This window comes from Rhinolophus hipposideros, assembly GCF_964194185.1.
Source record: "Rhinolophus hipposideros genome assembly, chromosome: 6".
In the NCBI taxonomy this organism is placed as follows: domain Eukaryota; kingdom Metazoa; phylum Chordata; class Mammalia; order Chiroptera; family Rhinolophidae; genus Rhinolophus; species Rhinolophus hipposideros.
Genome location: NC_138052.1, coordinates 94,376,322 through 94,393,552, shown reverse-complemented (window position 1 = coordinate 94,393,552; position 17,231 = coordinate 94,376,322). Strand labels below are relative to the sequence as shown.

Below are 17,231 nucleotides of genomic sequence, written 5' to 3'. Positions count from 1 at the left end.
GGTGCCCCCAAACTTGGTAGTCAAGATAAATAATATTTTAATGAAATATTTAAAAAAATCAAATCAGCAAACTCTGGCCCATGAGCTGGCTGCCTGTTTTTATAATAAAAGGTTTGTTGGAATTGGGTTTGGGATTAGGGTTTGGCAAGCAAGGTAGGATCATACAGGTAGGTGCAGGGTCAGACCTAGTTTTTATGAAAAACTTTGCTATTTTGTTTGTCATGGATGTTTTGGTATCATTCTCATTTATCTGTGCATTTGTTTTTCATTTAGCTCTTGATTTGGGCCAAATCCTTCCCAATTTACTGAGTGACCCCTGGTATTTGACTGGATCTCAAACCTCTGTCTGCCTATTATAGCTCCACCAAGGATCATAATTTAAGCTATTTCCAGACACTTACACCTAGCTGTGAAGGAAGCAAATGAGATCAAGGTCTACACAGGAGAAATTAGGGAGTCAGCTTCCAGAGGCAGAGGAGCCACCATTTTTCAAAAGCCGCACAGACGCTCCTCTGCGGCTTTCCTGAGTAGCTCTCACGGGCCAGTCCTGGCAGCTGGATGATAAGAACTCCAGATGACAATTTTGGTTCATTTGTGTACAGGTACCCTGCTTTTCCAGTTTGTTTTTTATGGAAAACCTACATTAGTATCCGTTTTCATTAATCAGAAGAAATCCAAAGAGGAGTTTCACTTTTACAGAAAAAGGCGAGTTGCGCAAACAGTGTTCAGTGTTTGGCAGGGAGCCATTATAGAGGGGCAGCAGAGGGGCCTGCCAAGCTCTGGCCCCAGGATCTACACTTAGCATCTCAGCATCAAGCCACTAGAGCTCCGAACTCTGTCTGGAACCATCTGTGCCTTATCTCGATTGATTCTGTGCGTCCCTTAGCAAGATGTGTCCCTAAGGCATCAGAAAAGCCTGAGAGCTCGTAAGTAAGTCGTAAGGGTGTTACACTTAGCGTAAAACTGGACATAATTACGTGTTTTGATTATGGTGAACGACATAAAGACATTGTGTTTGTTGAATTTTGGGTCTAAGAACACTCAAAAAATTTTCCATAATTAATTGTAATAATTTCTTCACTTGACGCCATTTCGGCTTACGAAAGATTTCATAGAACACTCTGCTTTCCGATGGAGGGGGGGGGACCCTGCATTTGATGTCCACCCCCCTTTCATAGAACTTGTTTATATCCAGCCCCAGCAAACTTAGGGAGGCCAGCAGATAAGTGGGCTGTTTATGAATAAACTGTTGGTGTTTTAGAAAGTTTCTTGGGTGTACAAGCGTGTGTCTGCCAGAAGATTCTCCAGGGTGTGGTCTGGAGGCCCAGGGGTATTTTCTTTCTCTGGAGAACCACCCAAACTGCACCTGGTGAGCTCAGTGTAGTTTGACCCTGAATAGGCTACTCCCCTCATCTCTAAAAGACAGTCTTTTCTTTTCCTGAAATGGCCAGACATTTATAAATCAGACTTCAGCTCATTTGTAGGCTTGAGGGAGAAAACAGCCTTCGTATCAGGTAGACATTGGGCAGAAACGGATGACTCCCACTCCCGCTGGATTTCTGGAGTTGGGGCTGCTCCCACGCTAAGGCAGGGGAGAGGCCGTGCCAGTCGGCGGTATCTGAGGAATCTGACGGGGGCGGGTTTACTGGGGAGAACGAGAGATTTTTCCATTACGCTCCTCTGCTGTTTCTGTGCAACCACTCTTTTCAACGGTTCACCACAAAGTGATTCCACTTCAGGGATCCGTCTCTGCTTTTCCGGTCTGTCCATATCAATGACACTGGAGATAAGCATTTGTGTTTTCTCTGTACCTCCTCAGGTCAAGTCAGGAATTCAGAGAGTGCCTGGAGGCTGCCATTCCCAAGAAGGCAGAGAAGTGTTCTCCACAGCTTCTCCCCCAGGAACACAGAGGGGCTCACACATTTCCAGAGAATCATCATGAGGCCGCAGGGCCAGTCACACAATCATGGAGTTCTAATGTGCCCAGCCTTGTGCCACTGCCAAGAACTCATGAGATTAACCCAGTGTTCCTGCCCGTGCCAAGTTTATGGTCATCTCAAGGGTCCCCAGCCTCTTGCCTGCTCCAACGCTCTTCTGTTTACCAACTTGGCCTGCTCTCCTGAGGCATCAGAAGGCCACTGAAAAGTGCAATGTTGTCCAGTGGCACAATGCCTCCACTAAAGGGCCTGGCCAAGGCAGATGAAGTGCCTGGGGAAAACATGTGACTGTATTCACACACACAAGTGCCATCCAGACACTGATTAACTTATCTCAATATGTCTATTTTAACTGAGGTCAGACCATGCTTCTAGCTTTGGTACCATTTCAGATACGGGGTCCTTGCTGGCTCTGCGGGAGAATTTCCTTTCTCTCTCCTATGACCTGAGCCCTGATGTCACCCTTGGCAGGAGTGGGCACAGGCCTCCCCCAGGGGGACTAGTCATTTTGCCCGTGGAGCTGTTTGCAGTTGAGGTCTTAATGGAGGGAAGGAAACAGGGTGTTAAACTGGTCAACCCTCTAAGCTTTTAAAACACATGTGACGAAGCTCAGGGATGATCTGGACCAGCCGCATTCTGAGCTATACCTGGGGTGCCCAAAAAATGAATACACATAACTTGTATTCATCTTTTGTTGTCAGTCTATGTTGAGTATTATGATTTTAATACAGTTTTTCCTTTCTTAAAATGTGTATACATTTTTTTGGGGGGGCACTATCTGTATGGGAACTAACAGTATTCTTACCAGATTTTAAAAGAGGAAGAAAATATCAAGTCTGCTGCTCAGGCACGTGGCTTGAGAATGAGTTTCTCTTACTTTAAGTCCCTTTCGTTTCTTCGTAGTTGGTCCAAGTGAGAAGAGCTGGTTTCCGCTGAGGCCATGGCCCAGCTCTGGCTGAGCTCTCTGAGCCCCAGGTTCCCCCACACAAGCTCCTGGATGGACAGGCTCGCTGGTTTGGCTCATGCTGTCTACCCAGCTATGTGCCTGTGACAGCCCTGTCATCCTGTGTGTGCGCAGGCGACCAGGGAAGGACAATGACAGGGCCTCCCCAACCCTCCCCATCGGGCTGTGCCGGCTGTGCTAAGAACAGAAAAGGAGCCTGGGTCCTGGGGCTGCATGGGCCTGTGCTTGGCCTGCCTGGAGAGCCGTCCTCTCCCCAGCTCGCCATAGCCACCCAGAGGCTTGTAGACAACTGTCTCTCACATCTGTCACCTGCAGCTGCCGGCTTGCCAAGAACAGGAAGCTGGTCGGTTCTCTTGCAGTGGGACGGTGACACTGGGGAAGGAACCATCCTCACTTCCTGTGAGATTGGCTGCCTGGAGAAGAAAAAGCAGAGCAAGCTGCCGGCACCAAGCTGGTCTCTGTACAGAGCCCCCTCTGTCCCATACAATCTGTTGTTTCAACCGGCTCTGTGCAAACAGAAAAAAGAGAATCTTCCATCTCCCAGGTCACCTGCTCTGCAGCCAGGGTGTGGCTTGTTTAGCCACACTCTTTCCTCACAGGAAGCAGGCTGCTTGGCGTGGGGCGCTCAGTGAGTTTTGCTGGCAATCGCTCATGTGTTTGTTGAGGACACAGGACATAAATCCACTGCTTGCTGAGCTCTTCACATTGGCTGGGGCCATGCTGTGCTGTTGGCTGTGGCGGGGCCAGCCAGCCCATCAGCAGCTGGGTGTTGTTATTGCGAGTATTATTACCTGGGGTCCCTGGCAGGGTGCAGCCTGGAAGCCGTGCAGTGTTAGAGAGGGCCTGCCTGCCTCTCCTGGCCATGCTTTCCCTGTATGAGCTGGTGCTTCCTCTGGCCTGGTGTGAGGAAGCAGCCTGACCTGCCCCGCAGGTGGGGAGACACGGGTGGGGCTTCCCTGTGTGTTTCCCAGCAGATAGGCACTGCGAGAGGAGGGAGGGCCCAGCAGGCTTCCCGGCCATGGCCCATGAGCCACCCAGCAGGTCCCCAGTTGGCCAGAGTGCCCAGGACCATGTCAGGAAGGGAATAGGGCAGGGAGGGCTGGGGACGGCACACAGAAATGCGTATATCCTGTGACTGATTTTATGCTGCATGACATTCTTTTGTTTTGCTTCTCTTTTGTTGTCCCTTATTTTCAGTAAAGCTCTTTGTAAAGGTTCAGGCTCAGCTGGGGAGTGGAGGGGGGTGGTCAACCAGCCCAGGCTGGGAAGGGACAGAGGGAGAAGCGGTCTTTATAGAGAGCAAAAGCGCGGGAGGGGGGCCCCCTCCCTCAGTCCCTCTGCTGGCCTCTCCACCGGCCTGTCTGCGAGGAGGCACCTGATTCTGTTTCATGTGGAGGTCACCTGAGCAGCTGCCTCCCACCAGAAGGCAGGTCCAATATTTCAGGGACGACCACACAAGCCCCACAAAGGGGGCTCTTATCCCTGAGTGGCACTGCGTGGTCTCACTCCACCAGCTGGTGTATGAACCGTGAGGCCAAATGCAATTTCATGAATGGAGAGATTAATGGAGAAATGGTCCCTAGGCCAAGGAAGCCCCGCTGGGGCACTGGTCCTTTGGGGAGGAGAAGCCGGCCTTTCCCATGGGAAAGGAGCCGGGTCCACCAGGGGAAGCCCAGAGCCCTTCCCGCCAGGCTGACTTACTCTGCAGGCCCCTCCCGGAGGATGCTGTGGACCCAGGGCGGCTGGTCTGCTGGGGGCCACCCCAGGAGGACTGAGGGGCCAGAGCCGATGCCTTGGCCTTGGGTGGGTTCAGGTCCAGGATCTCCGGGGTGCAGGGGGTCCGGGGCTTGCAAGTGAAGGCTGATGCAAGTTCCCTAGAACAAAACGTGCCATCCAGAGTCACAGCAGGAAGAAAGGACTCCCCCTTCTGAGCACAGATGGAAGCCAGCAGGCACTGTCCTGGGCACGGGGTGGGAGTAGGTAGAGCAGGGCACCCAGATGCTTATGTCCCTGTCTCCGTGGAGCTTGCATTCTAGGGGAGGATGGAGAAAATCAATACATGCTAAGGAGGAGATAAGCAGGGAAGGGCAATGGGAAGCGTGGGAGAGCACTGAAGTGTTAGGATGGCTACAGATGGCCTGGTTCGCAGAAAAATGTTCTCCAAAGATGTCCAGGTCCTAATCCCTGGAATTGTACATGAAAAAGGGGAACTGAGGTTGCCAATCTGCTGATTTTAAAATAGGGAGATTACCCTGGATTATCGGGGTGGGCCCAAGGCAATTACAGGGGTCCTTGAAAGTGGGAGAGGCAGAAGAAGTCACAGAAATAGGTATGACTATGGAAGAAAGGCACAGAAAGGCAAGGTTGCTGGCTTTGGGGATGGAGGGACCATGAGCCAAAGTAGGCAGGCGGCCCCCTAGAAGCCAGACAGCACAGAAAAGAGGTTCTCCCCAAGAATTCTAGAAAGGAATGTGTCCTGTGGACACCTTGATTCCAGCCCAGTGAGATCTGGGATTGGACTTCTAACCCACAGAACTGTAAGACAGTAAATGTGTATTGTTCAGGTCACTATAATTGTGCTAATTTGTTAGAAGAGCAATAGGAAACGCGTTTTAGATGGCTGGCCAGAGAAGACCTTGCTGAGAAAGTGATATTCAACCCCCAAATGATCCTGCGAAGCAGGCATTACTACCCCATTTTTCCGACGTAGAAACTGAAGCTCCGTTTGTAAGATTTCCCAAATCAAGATCATAACAAACCGAGATCTGAACCCAGTGGGATTTTAAAGCCAGCTGTTGTCTAGACTCCCTCTGGATCCCAGCCACGCAGAATGTTGGCCAAGTCTTGGAGCTGGGGTGCTCCTCCCCTCCAGTGCCTGCAGCCATGATAGCTCGGTGCTGTTTAACAAGAAGTCTTGGGAGTGGGATCCTGGCTCTGCGACCTCCCAGCCATGCAGCTGAGGCTGGGGACGTGATACCTCCCCCAGCCCTTGGCTCTCTGGCTGTCACTGAGCTGTATACACGCTCACCTCTTGCTTCAACTGCTGGGGCCCTTGCTAACTACATGCCCATTTTCTAGACTTTAACTCTGCAGGCTGGAGTGCCACACTGTCATCCAGGGTTGTTGTCACCACTGAACGAGCAGCTCCCAGCACACAGCGGATGCTTCGGAAATGGCAGGTCCTTCCCTAAGTGGACGCCTCAGTCTGTGGGCTACACACAAGGCAGACTGCTGTTGAGCTTGGCAAGTGAGGACAGGGAGATGATGACAGGATTCAGGGCTTCCCAGTGGGCAGCGGGGAGCACTATGGGAGCTGTAGGGTCCAGTGGCGGGTGAGGAGGGAGGGGGAGCCCTGGAAGGGCCCGGACTCTCAGTCCTGCTCTGCTGCTCTCTGATTGGTGACCGAAGGTGAGCAAGTCTGCTGACGTTTCAGGAACCTCAGTTTCCCCACCTGTAAAATGTCTATAGGATGGTTGTGATGATCCAGTGAGGCTGTGCTCTGGACCCAGTTGTTGGAAGCGCCCCATACATGCAGGTTACAGCTCTGGGAGTGGAACTTGGGAGGAAACTGAAGAATTTTTTATTTGATTCATTTATATATTTCTACATGCCCCCCCCTTTTTTTTTACATTGAGAATATATCACTTTAATAAGTAGAAAAATAAAACTTAAATATCTCAAAGTCTCCAAACTATATTTAGGAAAAGGCTGGCATAAAAACCATACATACTTTAGGCAAGAAATCTTTCATACCAGGCTGGAAAGGATAGGGGAGATTTAGCCCTACCACATTTTTTTAAACTTTAAGATAATTTTTTCTTTAAAAAGAGAATTTATTTTTATGTCATTCATGATTCCTCTGACTAGTTTCCATGTTCTACCTTCTCCCTGCATGCGTGTTTTCATGTAATTGTAGTCCTAATTACATGCTATTCTGGCCTGCTCTACTTTCTGAGTCTTATTCCATTCTCTCTCTTTGGTCTGAGTAGACTCCATTATAATTACTTATAATGGTTGTGGACCATTTCATCTGCTTGATATACTGTCATTCATTACGCCTCTCCCCTAACTTTTTGCTTTTCTTTCACTCATCGATAATGCAGATGTGTGCTCAGAACTCTCTGGACACCGGGGATCAAAGATCTACCACACCAGATCCCTACTCTTGGGAAGATAAGGGGCTGTCTGATAAGTGAACAAAGATTGTAAAACAATGAGGTGAGTCGCATCGCTGATGCTTTTCTTACACATATAAAAGTGCTTTTTAGGGCCGCCCGGTGGCTCAGGCAGTTAGAGCTCCATGCTCCTAACTCCGAAGGCTGCCGGTGCGATTCCCCCATGAGCCAGTGGGCTCTCAACCACAACGTTGCCAGTTCAATTCCTCACGTCCCACAAGGGATGGTGGGCTGTGCCCCCTGCAACTAAGATTGAACATGGCACCTTGAGCTAAGCTGCCCCTGAGCTCCCGGATGGCTCAGTTGATTGGAGCGCGTCCTCTCAATCACAAGGTTGCCCGTTCGACTCCCACAAGGGATGGTGGGCTGCGCCCCCTGCAACTAGCAACAGCAACTGGACCTGGAGCTGAGCTGCGCCTCCACAACTAAGACTGAAAGGACAACAACTTGAAGCTGAATGGCACCCTCCACAACTAAGATTGAAAGGACAACAACTTGACTTGGAAAAAAGGCCTGGAAGTACACACTGTTCCCCAATAAAGTCCTGTTCCCCTTCCCCAATAAAATCTTTTTTTTTTAAAAAAGACATTTTAGAAAAAAGTGCGTTTTATATCGTCTAGTGAGGTGGGTTTTTTTTTTTAACAGTATTTGATTCAAATGATTTCTTTCCTATTTTCCTATACTATTCTTGATATTTTTATCATTGTGATAGCAGTCAATTATTTTTAAATTGCAGTGAAATGTACATAACATAAAAATGACCATCTTGAGCGTTTTTAAATATGGCCCTACTACATTTTAAGAATGAACAACTGAGAGAAACCAGTACAAATGACTCAGGTGAACACTGGAAGCCATTCCAGGCAGTGATAATGGCAGAGGGTTAGCCTTAGGTTACCTGGGATGTCCCATCCTGCGATCATGAGACAGGGCGGTCAGGGTTGGAGGAGCTGGCTGTGCAGACCCAGGATGGCTGGCCAGCTTTACCACACGGGGCCTTGAAGCTGATGGGCAGCAAGGTCAAGTTGCAGGGACAGAAAGGTCTGGGCTCAGGAATCTGTAATCTCCCAAACCCAGGACAACCAGAAAGGTACCCCATTCCATCTTTTAGCAGAGCAGTGTGGTAATGTATATCAAAACACTTATGTGTGGGTTAATTTTCTGTGTCAGCTTGGTTGGGCCATGGTGCCCAGATATTTGTTCAAATGTTATTCTAGATGTTTCTGTGCAGGTGTTTTTTTGGGAGAGATTAACATTTAAATAGGTGGAGTTTGAATAAAACAGATTACTCTTCATAATGTCGGTGGGCCTCATCCAATCAGTTGAAGGCCTGAAGAGAAAAAGACTGACGTCCCCTGACCAGGAAGGAATTTTGCCATCAGACTGCCTTTGGACTCAAATTTCAACTCTTCTCTGAGTCTCCAGCCTGCTGGCCCACCTTGCAGATTTTGGACTTGCCAAGGCTATACAATCACGTGAGCCAATTCCTTAAAATAAATCCCTCTCTCTATACACATCCTGTCGGTCCTCTTTCTCTGGAGAACTCTCATTAATATACCTTAAGAGCCAGCTCTCTCTTTGCCCTAGAATATGACCTGTGTTTGGCCAGGGTAGTGTTGTTGCTGGGGAAAGAGCATATTCAGACAGGGGCTCCCTCTGGCTGGCTCCTCCCACTAGCATTGGAGAAAGTGGCTCTTGGCAGAGCCCACACCCTATGAGGTTCTCCAAACCACACTGGGGCTGCTGAAGGAGGTGGCAGTGTTAACTGAGGATGCTGGCCACTGTCATTAAACTCTACAGGGACGATGATGTCAGGGCCCTCTGGGAAGGAAACCGTGGGACATGAGTGGATGGCTTATGGTAAGGGTCAGCTTGGCCCTGAGTGGCCTCTGCACCCCCTCCCCCAATGGTGAGCTCAGCAGCCTGGGCAGCCAGGAGCCAGAGCCAGGAAATGGCAATGGTTTGGCAGGTGATGGGGCCAGATTAAGGCTGAGCAGAAAAAGCACGTGGAAAGGAAATTCAAGACAGCAGTCACCTATGACTTAGAAAAAGTAATTTACTGCAGGAACACATGGTGCTGGGTACTAGGAAAAAATGGTAAATTACAATATATGTGTAAATAGGGAGGCGCCCTGCAAGATAGGCAATTATTTGTTAAGCTCATCAATAGGAACATTGTGCAGGAAGGAAGAGCAATAAAAGGCTCCCCGAGCTACTTAATCTTTACTTGTGTTTGGAATGCTGCTGAGTCATAATCCCGCAGCTGAGCGAGCCCCGTGGCAGAGGATCCTGTGTCCTTTCAGTTCTCTGGAGCCACCTATTGCATTAAGTACAAATGAAAGTGCTCAGGGGTCCCCTAAGTGGACTCTGCTCATCAGGCTTCATTACTGGCTCCTGGTCATTGCTGTGGATATATTTCCCTGAGGCTCTAACAAAACCCAGAAAGAGGTGGGGGGCAGGGTAGACTGGGGAGAGAACCCAGCAGATGAAGGCGAGTATGAAAAACTTGCAGAGCTCACACATGTAGATATCCGTATAAACACGCAGCTCTCCTAGCCTGATTTCCCTGGCCTCCTTGTCTTAGTTTAGAGTTTCTTTTGGCTGGAAGTACTATATGTGTCAGTGTGAACTGCCATATATCCTTTTGGGACAAATGTGAGGGGGCAAAAGCACATGTGTAGACATATGGAAAATATCTTCCTTATTTTTTTAAAGCAATAATACTTGTGCAAGAGTCACTTCCTGTCCGTAACAGGACAGTATCTTTGACACTGTTTGATTCTGATCTCAGCCTGGGACTGGGTTGGCACCTGTGCCGGAGGGAGAGCTCCGACCTGAGGAGCCCATCTCTTGCCTGTCCTCAGGCCACCTGGAGGGGATGTCCAGGTAAATGTGTCTCTACCCCTCAAGCTGGGCTCCTCTCTCAATGGACCACATGCCAGCAACTCGCTGAGCGGGGCATCAGCAGACAGCATGTGGGCTGATGGGCATTGGGCAAAGCCATGTGACAGTGTGGGCAGTATAGTCCATCACATTCCCAGAGGGGACAGCTGGAAACCAACCCCTGCACATTCCAAGGTGCAAGTCGGTGCCCTGGGGTCTGGGCTGACAGATTTTGTAGGAGAGCACGTTGGCCCTTCTTGGGAAAAATGCTTTTTTTAAAAAAATGAATGCATTTTTAAGTTTGGTTAAGAGTATTGTTCCCCAGCTACTCAATTCTAAGGATTCTAAGAAGCAGAAAGAAAGAAGAAAAGGAAAATCTGGACATGGGGAGGGTAGAGAGGGAATGGGATGGTGGGGATTGGACCTTTTACTCCCTGGCTTCGGGGAAGGCAATTTCCCAGCAAGACAAGTTGTTGGAAGCCACTGGAGTGGAGCTGGAGCAGCGATTATCTTTAAACCACCTAAAAATTGGGGCTAAAGAATGACAGTATCATTCAATTTACCATTTACCCAAACCCACAGCTCTGCGTAGTCAGGCAGCGCCCACCCAGCCAACCCGTCTTCTGGGGCAGGCGCTGTCCTCACCGAGAAGAGGGGTTGGGCAAAGCTGAGGGACCAACGTCACCCACCCGAGACATGCAGAGAGCCACTCTCTCGTCCTTCCTCCTACTGATTCAGCAAACAAATATTTTGAGAGCCTGCTCTAGGACAGGCATGGGAACACAGGGACAAACAACCCTACATGTGGCCCCTATCTTTGAAGATGGCGGGCCACACACTGGACTCTGTGGACCTGGAACGCGGCTGTGTGACTGCACTTTGGGATCAGGCGGGAGGAAGGGATACTTAGTTACGATGGAGCAGCCGGGTGAAGAGGAGGTTGGGGATGGGGAAAGAATATTTCAGGCAGGGGTAATAACCAACGGGGGAGGGGGACATGGAACAGCATGTTCTCCCTCTTTCCATCCTCCTCTTTCTCAAACAAAGCCCCCCCCCCCCAAACTTACAATAAGAGTTGAATTCAAGTGATTGACATTAAGGAGAGCGCACCCATGGGTTTAACCCCAAGAGGGCATATGTGCCCAACAGAAGCTTGGAGGGCCAATTGGTTACTCCACTTGGTGTAACAAGGTGGGGTATTTCTAAGAAAAGAGCCTTTGGGGTCCCCTGTCTACTATGAAAACAGTTATTTCTGGGGAGAGATGACTATCCCTAGTGATGAGCCTCAGAAATGAATTCAGCATTTACAAGAAAGAGAAAGAAATGGCCCTCGCACCGGAAGGGCAGGTTTGGCCTTGCTGAACCACAGGATTAGATAGCGGGTTGGCCCTGGGAGCCAGGAGGCGAAGGCAGCAGGGGCCCAGCCTCTGCTTTGGCCCACCCCGCTGAGGTCTCTCAGTTTGAGCCCTCCAGGAGGATGCTGAGAGCCGAGAACCCCTGACCCAGTTGACCAGCCCGTGGGCCTTGGGCAGTTCCAGTCCCAGCCCCTTCAGCCACTCTGAGAGGGAGGAAGCCCAGGGGAGGTGGGCGCCCGGGTCCCCAGCTGGTCAGGGGTATGGCTGGAGACGAGATGCCTGGCCCCTCCAGGTCCCCCAACCCCACTCAGACCCCAGCCTCTGGCTCACCCAGCCACCTTTTGCATCCTCGCTTGGTAGAGATAGTCAGGACTGGCACCCCATCCCAGTGCAGGTCCCAAAGTCCTTCCAGCTGAGCCTCACACAGCTCTGCTGCCCCTGGTACTCCCACGCCCATCTCCAATGTCTGCTAAAAACAGAGTCTGGAAAGGAAGGTGCAGGGGTGTTGCCTGCCGCTGAGGGGATGGGCTTCAGCACTTCCCACCCCTCTTGCCCCACCCCTTCTCTGACTTTCTCCACAGTGGGTGCTGCTCTGCTAGGCCTCTGCCTATTCTCGGTGGCAGTGGCAACTGCAGGTGTTCCCATGGCCTCTAGAACTCAGTGGGAATTCCTGTTTCTATGGGTTTTCCATCAGTGGGAGCCTGTGGGAAGGGCAGTAAGGCCTGAGTAAGGGGAGGGCTAGTGGGCTGGTTTCTATGACCCCTATACATGGTGAAGGAGAAACAACTGCAGGGGACAGGTGACTTTATACCTGGGACCCTGGAATGTGGCTCTCCCATGTCTCCTCAAGGCCCCTCCCCAAGAACCCCGCTGCTGAAGGAGTCAGCCACCACCACAGCTGGGGTGTGGGCCTGTTCACTCAGAGGCTTCCTTGGGGTACAATCATGGAAGTCCTTCCCTATTCTATAAAAATGTGGGGCACAGAAGGCCTGACCCGTCAGCATGGTATAAGTACTCTAATTCAGAGACTCCAAGGGTGTAGTCACGTTAAACATACTAGTCCAGCGTTTTCGTAAAGGAGGTTGGCTTCTCCTTCTTGGAACACTCGGCCTGCTGGGCACTGCGTGGCCAGGAGGTAGTGGGGGCAGCTCCCCTTACTTGGGCCTTACTGCCCTTCCCACAGGCGTCCACGGATGGTGGTCAGGAGACAGGCTGCTTCTGAGACCAGCCAGGCCCCTCTCCCTGAGCAGGCTTCCTCAGATCTGAAAGAAGGGGCCTGTGAGATCATCGAAAAGGCCCTTTCTAGATTCTAAAGACCCTGAGTGACCCCTCAAGGGCCAGTCTGTGCTTATTTGGTGCAGAGGAAGAGAAAGCACCCTTTTTTCTGCTTATGGGGTCCAGTTTCTGTTTTAGGAAGCTGACACTGGAGCCAAGCCATTTTACTAACCTCATTCTCCACCTTTCTCCCCTCCATCTCACTTTCTCCAACACAAATTGCTATGACAGGACACTGCCCTCAAGTTACCCTGAATCACACATCCCCCTAAACATGTTCACCCAACAGTTCTTGAAACTAGTCCCTTGGGCATGCTTATAAGTTTCCTCTCTTTCGGGTCTGACAATTGATAAACCCCCCTTGGGCTCTGAGGTTATCAGACGTGGTGGCTGCATTCCCGTGGGTATCTTGGCACCTTGCCTCAGGCCCCAGAGAAATGCTCCTTTGCTTCTGTCGGCAGAGGCTGGGCCTCAGAGGAGCCTTCTCAGGACACCTCCCATCCCTACCTGGTGGTTTCTCCACTGCCTAGGGCCCAGGGCACCTCCATCGGCTGGCCGGGGGCCCTGGATGGGGGCAGGCGAGGCTCTCCTTGACGTCCTGCTGGCAACCACGCTCCTGGCTTGGTGTCCATGGAGGCTGGGGAGGAGGAGAGAGAGCTCAGTCGACTTCTGTTCAGGAACCTCTTTGAGGGTGCTCTTTATTGGGCTGGGCCGAAAAGCCAAGAAAAGCACGTACCCCAGGCCAGCCCTGATGGGTCCCTGGCGCCTATGGACGGGGATTTGTTTACTTGTGCAGCCTGAGGACTTTCTAGGCAGCCACTTGATGTACAGTCTTTATAAGCTTGGGGTACAATGGGCACTCTGGCTGGAATACACACATCACGGGGAAGTGCAGACCATCAGCCCTCTTGCCTCCCTTGCCCCCCTCTGCATCTCAGGGAAAAGCCAACAAAACTTGGAATTGTCTCCCTGGGCCACTGCTTGGCACCACCACACAGGAACACGGACACACACTGAAAAATTGTGTTTTTCGGAAATTCATATTTAACTGGGTGTCCTGTATTTGTATTTGTTAAATCTGGCAACCCAGAGTGGGGGTTCTCTTCAGCCTGAGTCGCCCCGGTACCTTTAGGCCTGAATCCCTCAGGCCACCCACAGGGGCAGCAACTGCCCTAGTTCCCAACTAGCAGCACTTGAGCTCAGGCCACGGCTGAGGACCAGGCCATCAGGGTCATCCTGGAGATCTTCACAGGGAAGTGACGGGAGAAGTCCCAGAGACATTGGAGAGGAGCTCTCCCTGGGGGCTGGGGATGAGCCTATTCTGTATTTCAAATGGCACAGATGCCTTCTTCTCTGACCCCACCTCTCCTCTTTCTACAGCCAAAGAGGTCCATGTCACTGTTAGAGCAATACTGTGACAAAGTCTGGATTCGCTGCTTCCTTAATCCAAGCTCCTTCCAGTTCTTTCATTTAAATAAAATCTCTCTAGTACCTTTGTAATGTGGCCTCTGCTTTATCTTAAATATAAAGAATCTTACCTGCAGGTTTCATCAAACCAGTAGCAAGCCTGCAACTCTGACTTCCAGGTAACTCTCTTTTGACCCAAATAAGGAATCTATTTCTGGTGTGAAACCCAATGGGTGGCTTTATTTATAGTCCACACTGGACAGTCTCCACTGAGAACTGGGTCTGGAACTAGAATTTTAGCCTTCTTTGATTCGTTCTTCAATGGACAATAGGCCAGCTTGTCTGCGCCCTCTGGTCAATGGGCTTATAATAAAGCCCAGGAGACAAAACCCAGGTGTATGAAATAACAATTAGGTGGAAAATCCATTACAATTAATGGAGTTACAAGATGGCACCCAGGAGTAGGCTGTCCTCCAGGATCAGGGGCTTTCCCAGGCAGTGGAGTTTGGGAGATGGGTGGGAAAGCCACTCCCTTCCCCCACAGGAGAGAAGAACCAAGATGAATTCTCCTGAGACTTTCTGAGGTCTTGCTTTAGTCACCAGACGGTAGTCCCCCTTCCATCCACTGTATGCCACATTGCAGACTTTCAGATGTCTCACCACAGATAAACAGAGCCACTGAAAGTGCCAGGAGAAGGACAGCTGTGTGTGTGTGTACCTGAGGCTTCCTGAGGCAAAGTACTGTTTTCCTATCTGTTAATTCATTTCAGACAGCACCGGGCATTTTACCTCCAGCGTCCTCTGACAGGGCATGTGATTTTGATATCCAAGAGAGTCTTGATGGATGAGGAAATGAGAATAACTTTCCTCAGGCCAATGTCTTGCAAAATTCTAAGTCACATTTTTGGCTTTTCCCCTTGGGAACAATTTCCTCTTGGCACTCTGGGGCTGAGTCCTTTGCTTACAAAGAATGTCCTTTCTGGCTCTGTGTTCAACTAATCAAACAGTTTGAGGATCCCACAGGTTCCTCATCCTGAGTTTTATCCTCCGTGTTGACTGAATGCATGGGTGTGAAGGGGGCTTCCTGAACAAACTTGAGGGTAGGCCATGGTAATGGGTTCCCACTGGGTCTGGAGGTGTGGCATCAATGCCCAGCCTGAGTGAAGGCCAGGAGGCCAGACTCAGTAGCAAGTTATGTATGTGTGACGGTACCTGTGGGAGTAGCTGGGCAAGGGCAGAATGGATGGGGGGCAAGGTGAGCAAGAGTGTAAAAGTGGAAAAAAGGGCTGGGGAAGCAGGACTGCAAGGACAGGAGGGTCAAGAGAAAGTCAGATGAGCTCCTGACTGAGAAAGAATGAGGATTGGGGTGGCCATCCAGCCCACCAGTGCCTTCTTCCTCTCCTTGCTCATCAAACATGGCACTTACGTCGGCTGAGCCCAGACACAGTCTCAGAACCAGTCTCAACACAGCACTCAGGCACATAAACCGAGGCCTGTTTGCCACCTACCCTCATGTAGAGGCTGGGTAAGAAGAGGGAGAGATGGCGGCAGTGAGACCAGAGGGGGAGCTGACATTGATCCAGGTACGTCAGTCCTGGGTTGCCTGTGGCTGGACAAGCCTCAAAGAGGGTAAGTAAAAGGATTTTAAAGGAGAATGAAAGGGGCTAAACTGCGGCTGGAACAGGCCTGGCAAGGCAGGGCAAGAGAGGTGAATATGCCTTGTCTCTGGCAGGTGGAGTGAGGGCAGACTGGGGGTTAGTGTGCTGGAGTCTGCTGAGGAGGGAGGGTAGGGGGCAGTTGATGGGCACAGGGGAGGTCTGGGGTTCCAGCCAGGCCTGTACAAATAAGCAGACAGGAGGTGGGACACATGGATTGTGGTGTCAGCATTCAGAGCAGGCTAAGGGGGTGCATTCGACAACATGACTTAGGAAGAGCAGCTGCACTGGTCCCAGGTTGCCCATCTGGGGATTGGGGGGCTGGTGAGCAGCTGCTACCTCCCCAGGGAGAGGCGCTAGTGATCCCCAAGGCAGAGTCCCTGGTAGGTGCCCACTGTCTTCATTTGAGGAACCAGTATTTGCTAGGCCTTAGCGTTGTCAGGGCTAGCTAACATCAATTGTTCTTGAAAATAACGTCCACATTCCGGGCAAGAACATCTGCTGCCACTCAGCCCTGTCTATCCATGACAACTTCAAATGCCTCCCCGCCCCCAACAGATAAATCTTTCCAAAAGATAGGACCATACTTACAATTGGTGCGAGACAGAGGGCTGCCTGCCCTCGTGGTCATTTTGGTAAAAGTAGAATGTTACCGGTAATAAAGTTATCCTAAATGCAATTTTTTGGAGATCTAGGCTTACAAAACTGGAAACTATTTTTAACTCAATGGCACTAGGTAAAATTGGCAAAAATTGTTAGACCACCTAGAACCTCCACCCTGGCAGCAGAAATCTTTGGATAAATTGAGCCAATCAACTATTAGGGAAGGCATGTTAATGTTTACAGCTCTAATCAGACACAAGTAAAATAACAGGTGACCAAAGTTGGCAGAACCCTTAAACTGCTCACAGTCAAGAGACCCTCCCCGGAGTCCCAAATAGCCTGGCTTCCTTCATGCTCTGTGACTGAATGGCCTGCTGCTCCGAGCCGGGCCTGGAAGCGTTTGTATCCAATTGTGAACAGATGATAAAAGTTCTCAGATGTTTCTCATACTGGAATCTGACCTGCTCCTCTGTTGTTTTTCCTATTTGAATGGAGATTACAGTCTTATCTGGCCTGCTCATATCCTTTTAATTTCCTCTTGAAAACTAAAAAAAAAAGTACTTTGTACATTTCTGATGCAAGGCATACATATTTTTTCTGGCCTCTGAAAAATCCCCTTATCCCCCATTGGTCTCTGGTGAAGTCAACCAGATGCTTCAAAACACGTTTGGAAACTACTCCCCACAGTAGTTTTTGCTCCTAGCTGCCCATTTCTGACAAGCGGCTGACCACATCGGCACTGAGTGTGAAGTAGCAAACCGTGGTCACAGATCTAAATCGTGTTGAGATTTCTACTCTGAAATCTCACATTAAACATGGCTCTCCCCAATCAGAAATCTTGCCCAAATAGCTTACAGACCTGAGCACTGGACACGGTGCTCTGAGAGCAGGGTGTCTGGAGGAAAAACTCAGTCACGTCTGGCTGTCTGAGCGGAGGTGCCGGGGACTCTATGACTCGGGGCAGTGGCCGAGCTCAG

At 50.4% G+C, this 17,231-nt stretch overlaps 1 protein-coding gene across 3 annotated transcripts in view; it reads right to left on the bottom strand.

Annotated features, from left to right (window-relative positions):
* Positions 1 to 2,617: 2,617 nt before the first annotated feature.
* ARMC9 (armadillo repeat containing 9) overlaps positions 2,618 to 17,231 on the bottom strand; it is a 128,859-nt gene continuing 114,245 nt past the window's right edge. For all 3 annotated transcript variants that reach the window (XM_081050915.1, XM_081050916.1, XM_081050917.1), the window contains 3 exons: positions 13,097 to 13,226; positions 4,603 to 4,775; positions 2,618 to 3,314 (listed from right to left, as the gene is read on the bottom strand). In XM_081050915.1, coding sequence (XP_080907041.1) covers positions 3,292 to 3,314; positions 4,603 to 4,775; positions 13,097 to 13,226 — 326 coding nt within the window. In that variant the 3' untranslated portion in view covers positions 2,618 to 3,291. The remainder of the gene's footprint in view (positions 3,315 to 4,602; positions 4,776 to 13,096; positions 13,227 to 17,231) is intronic.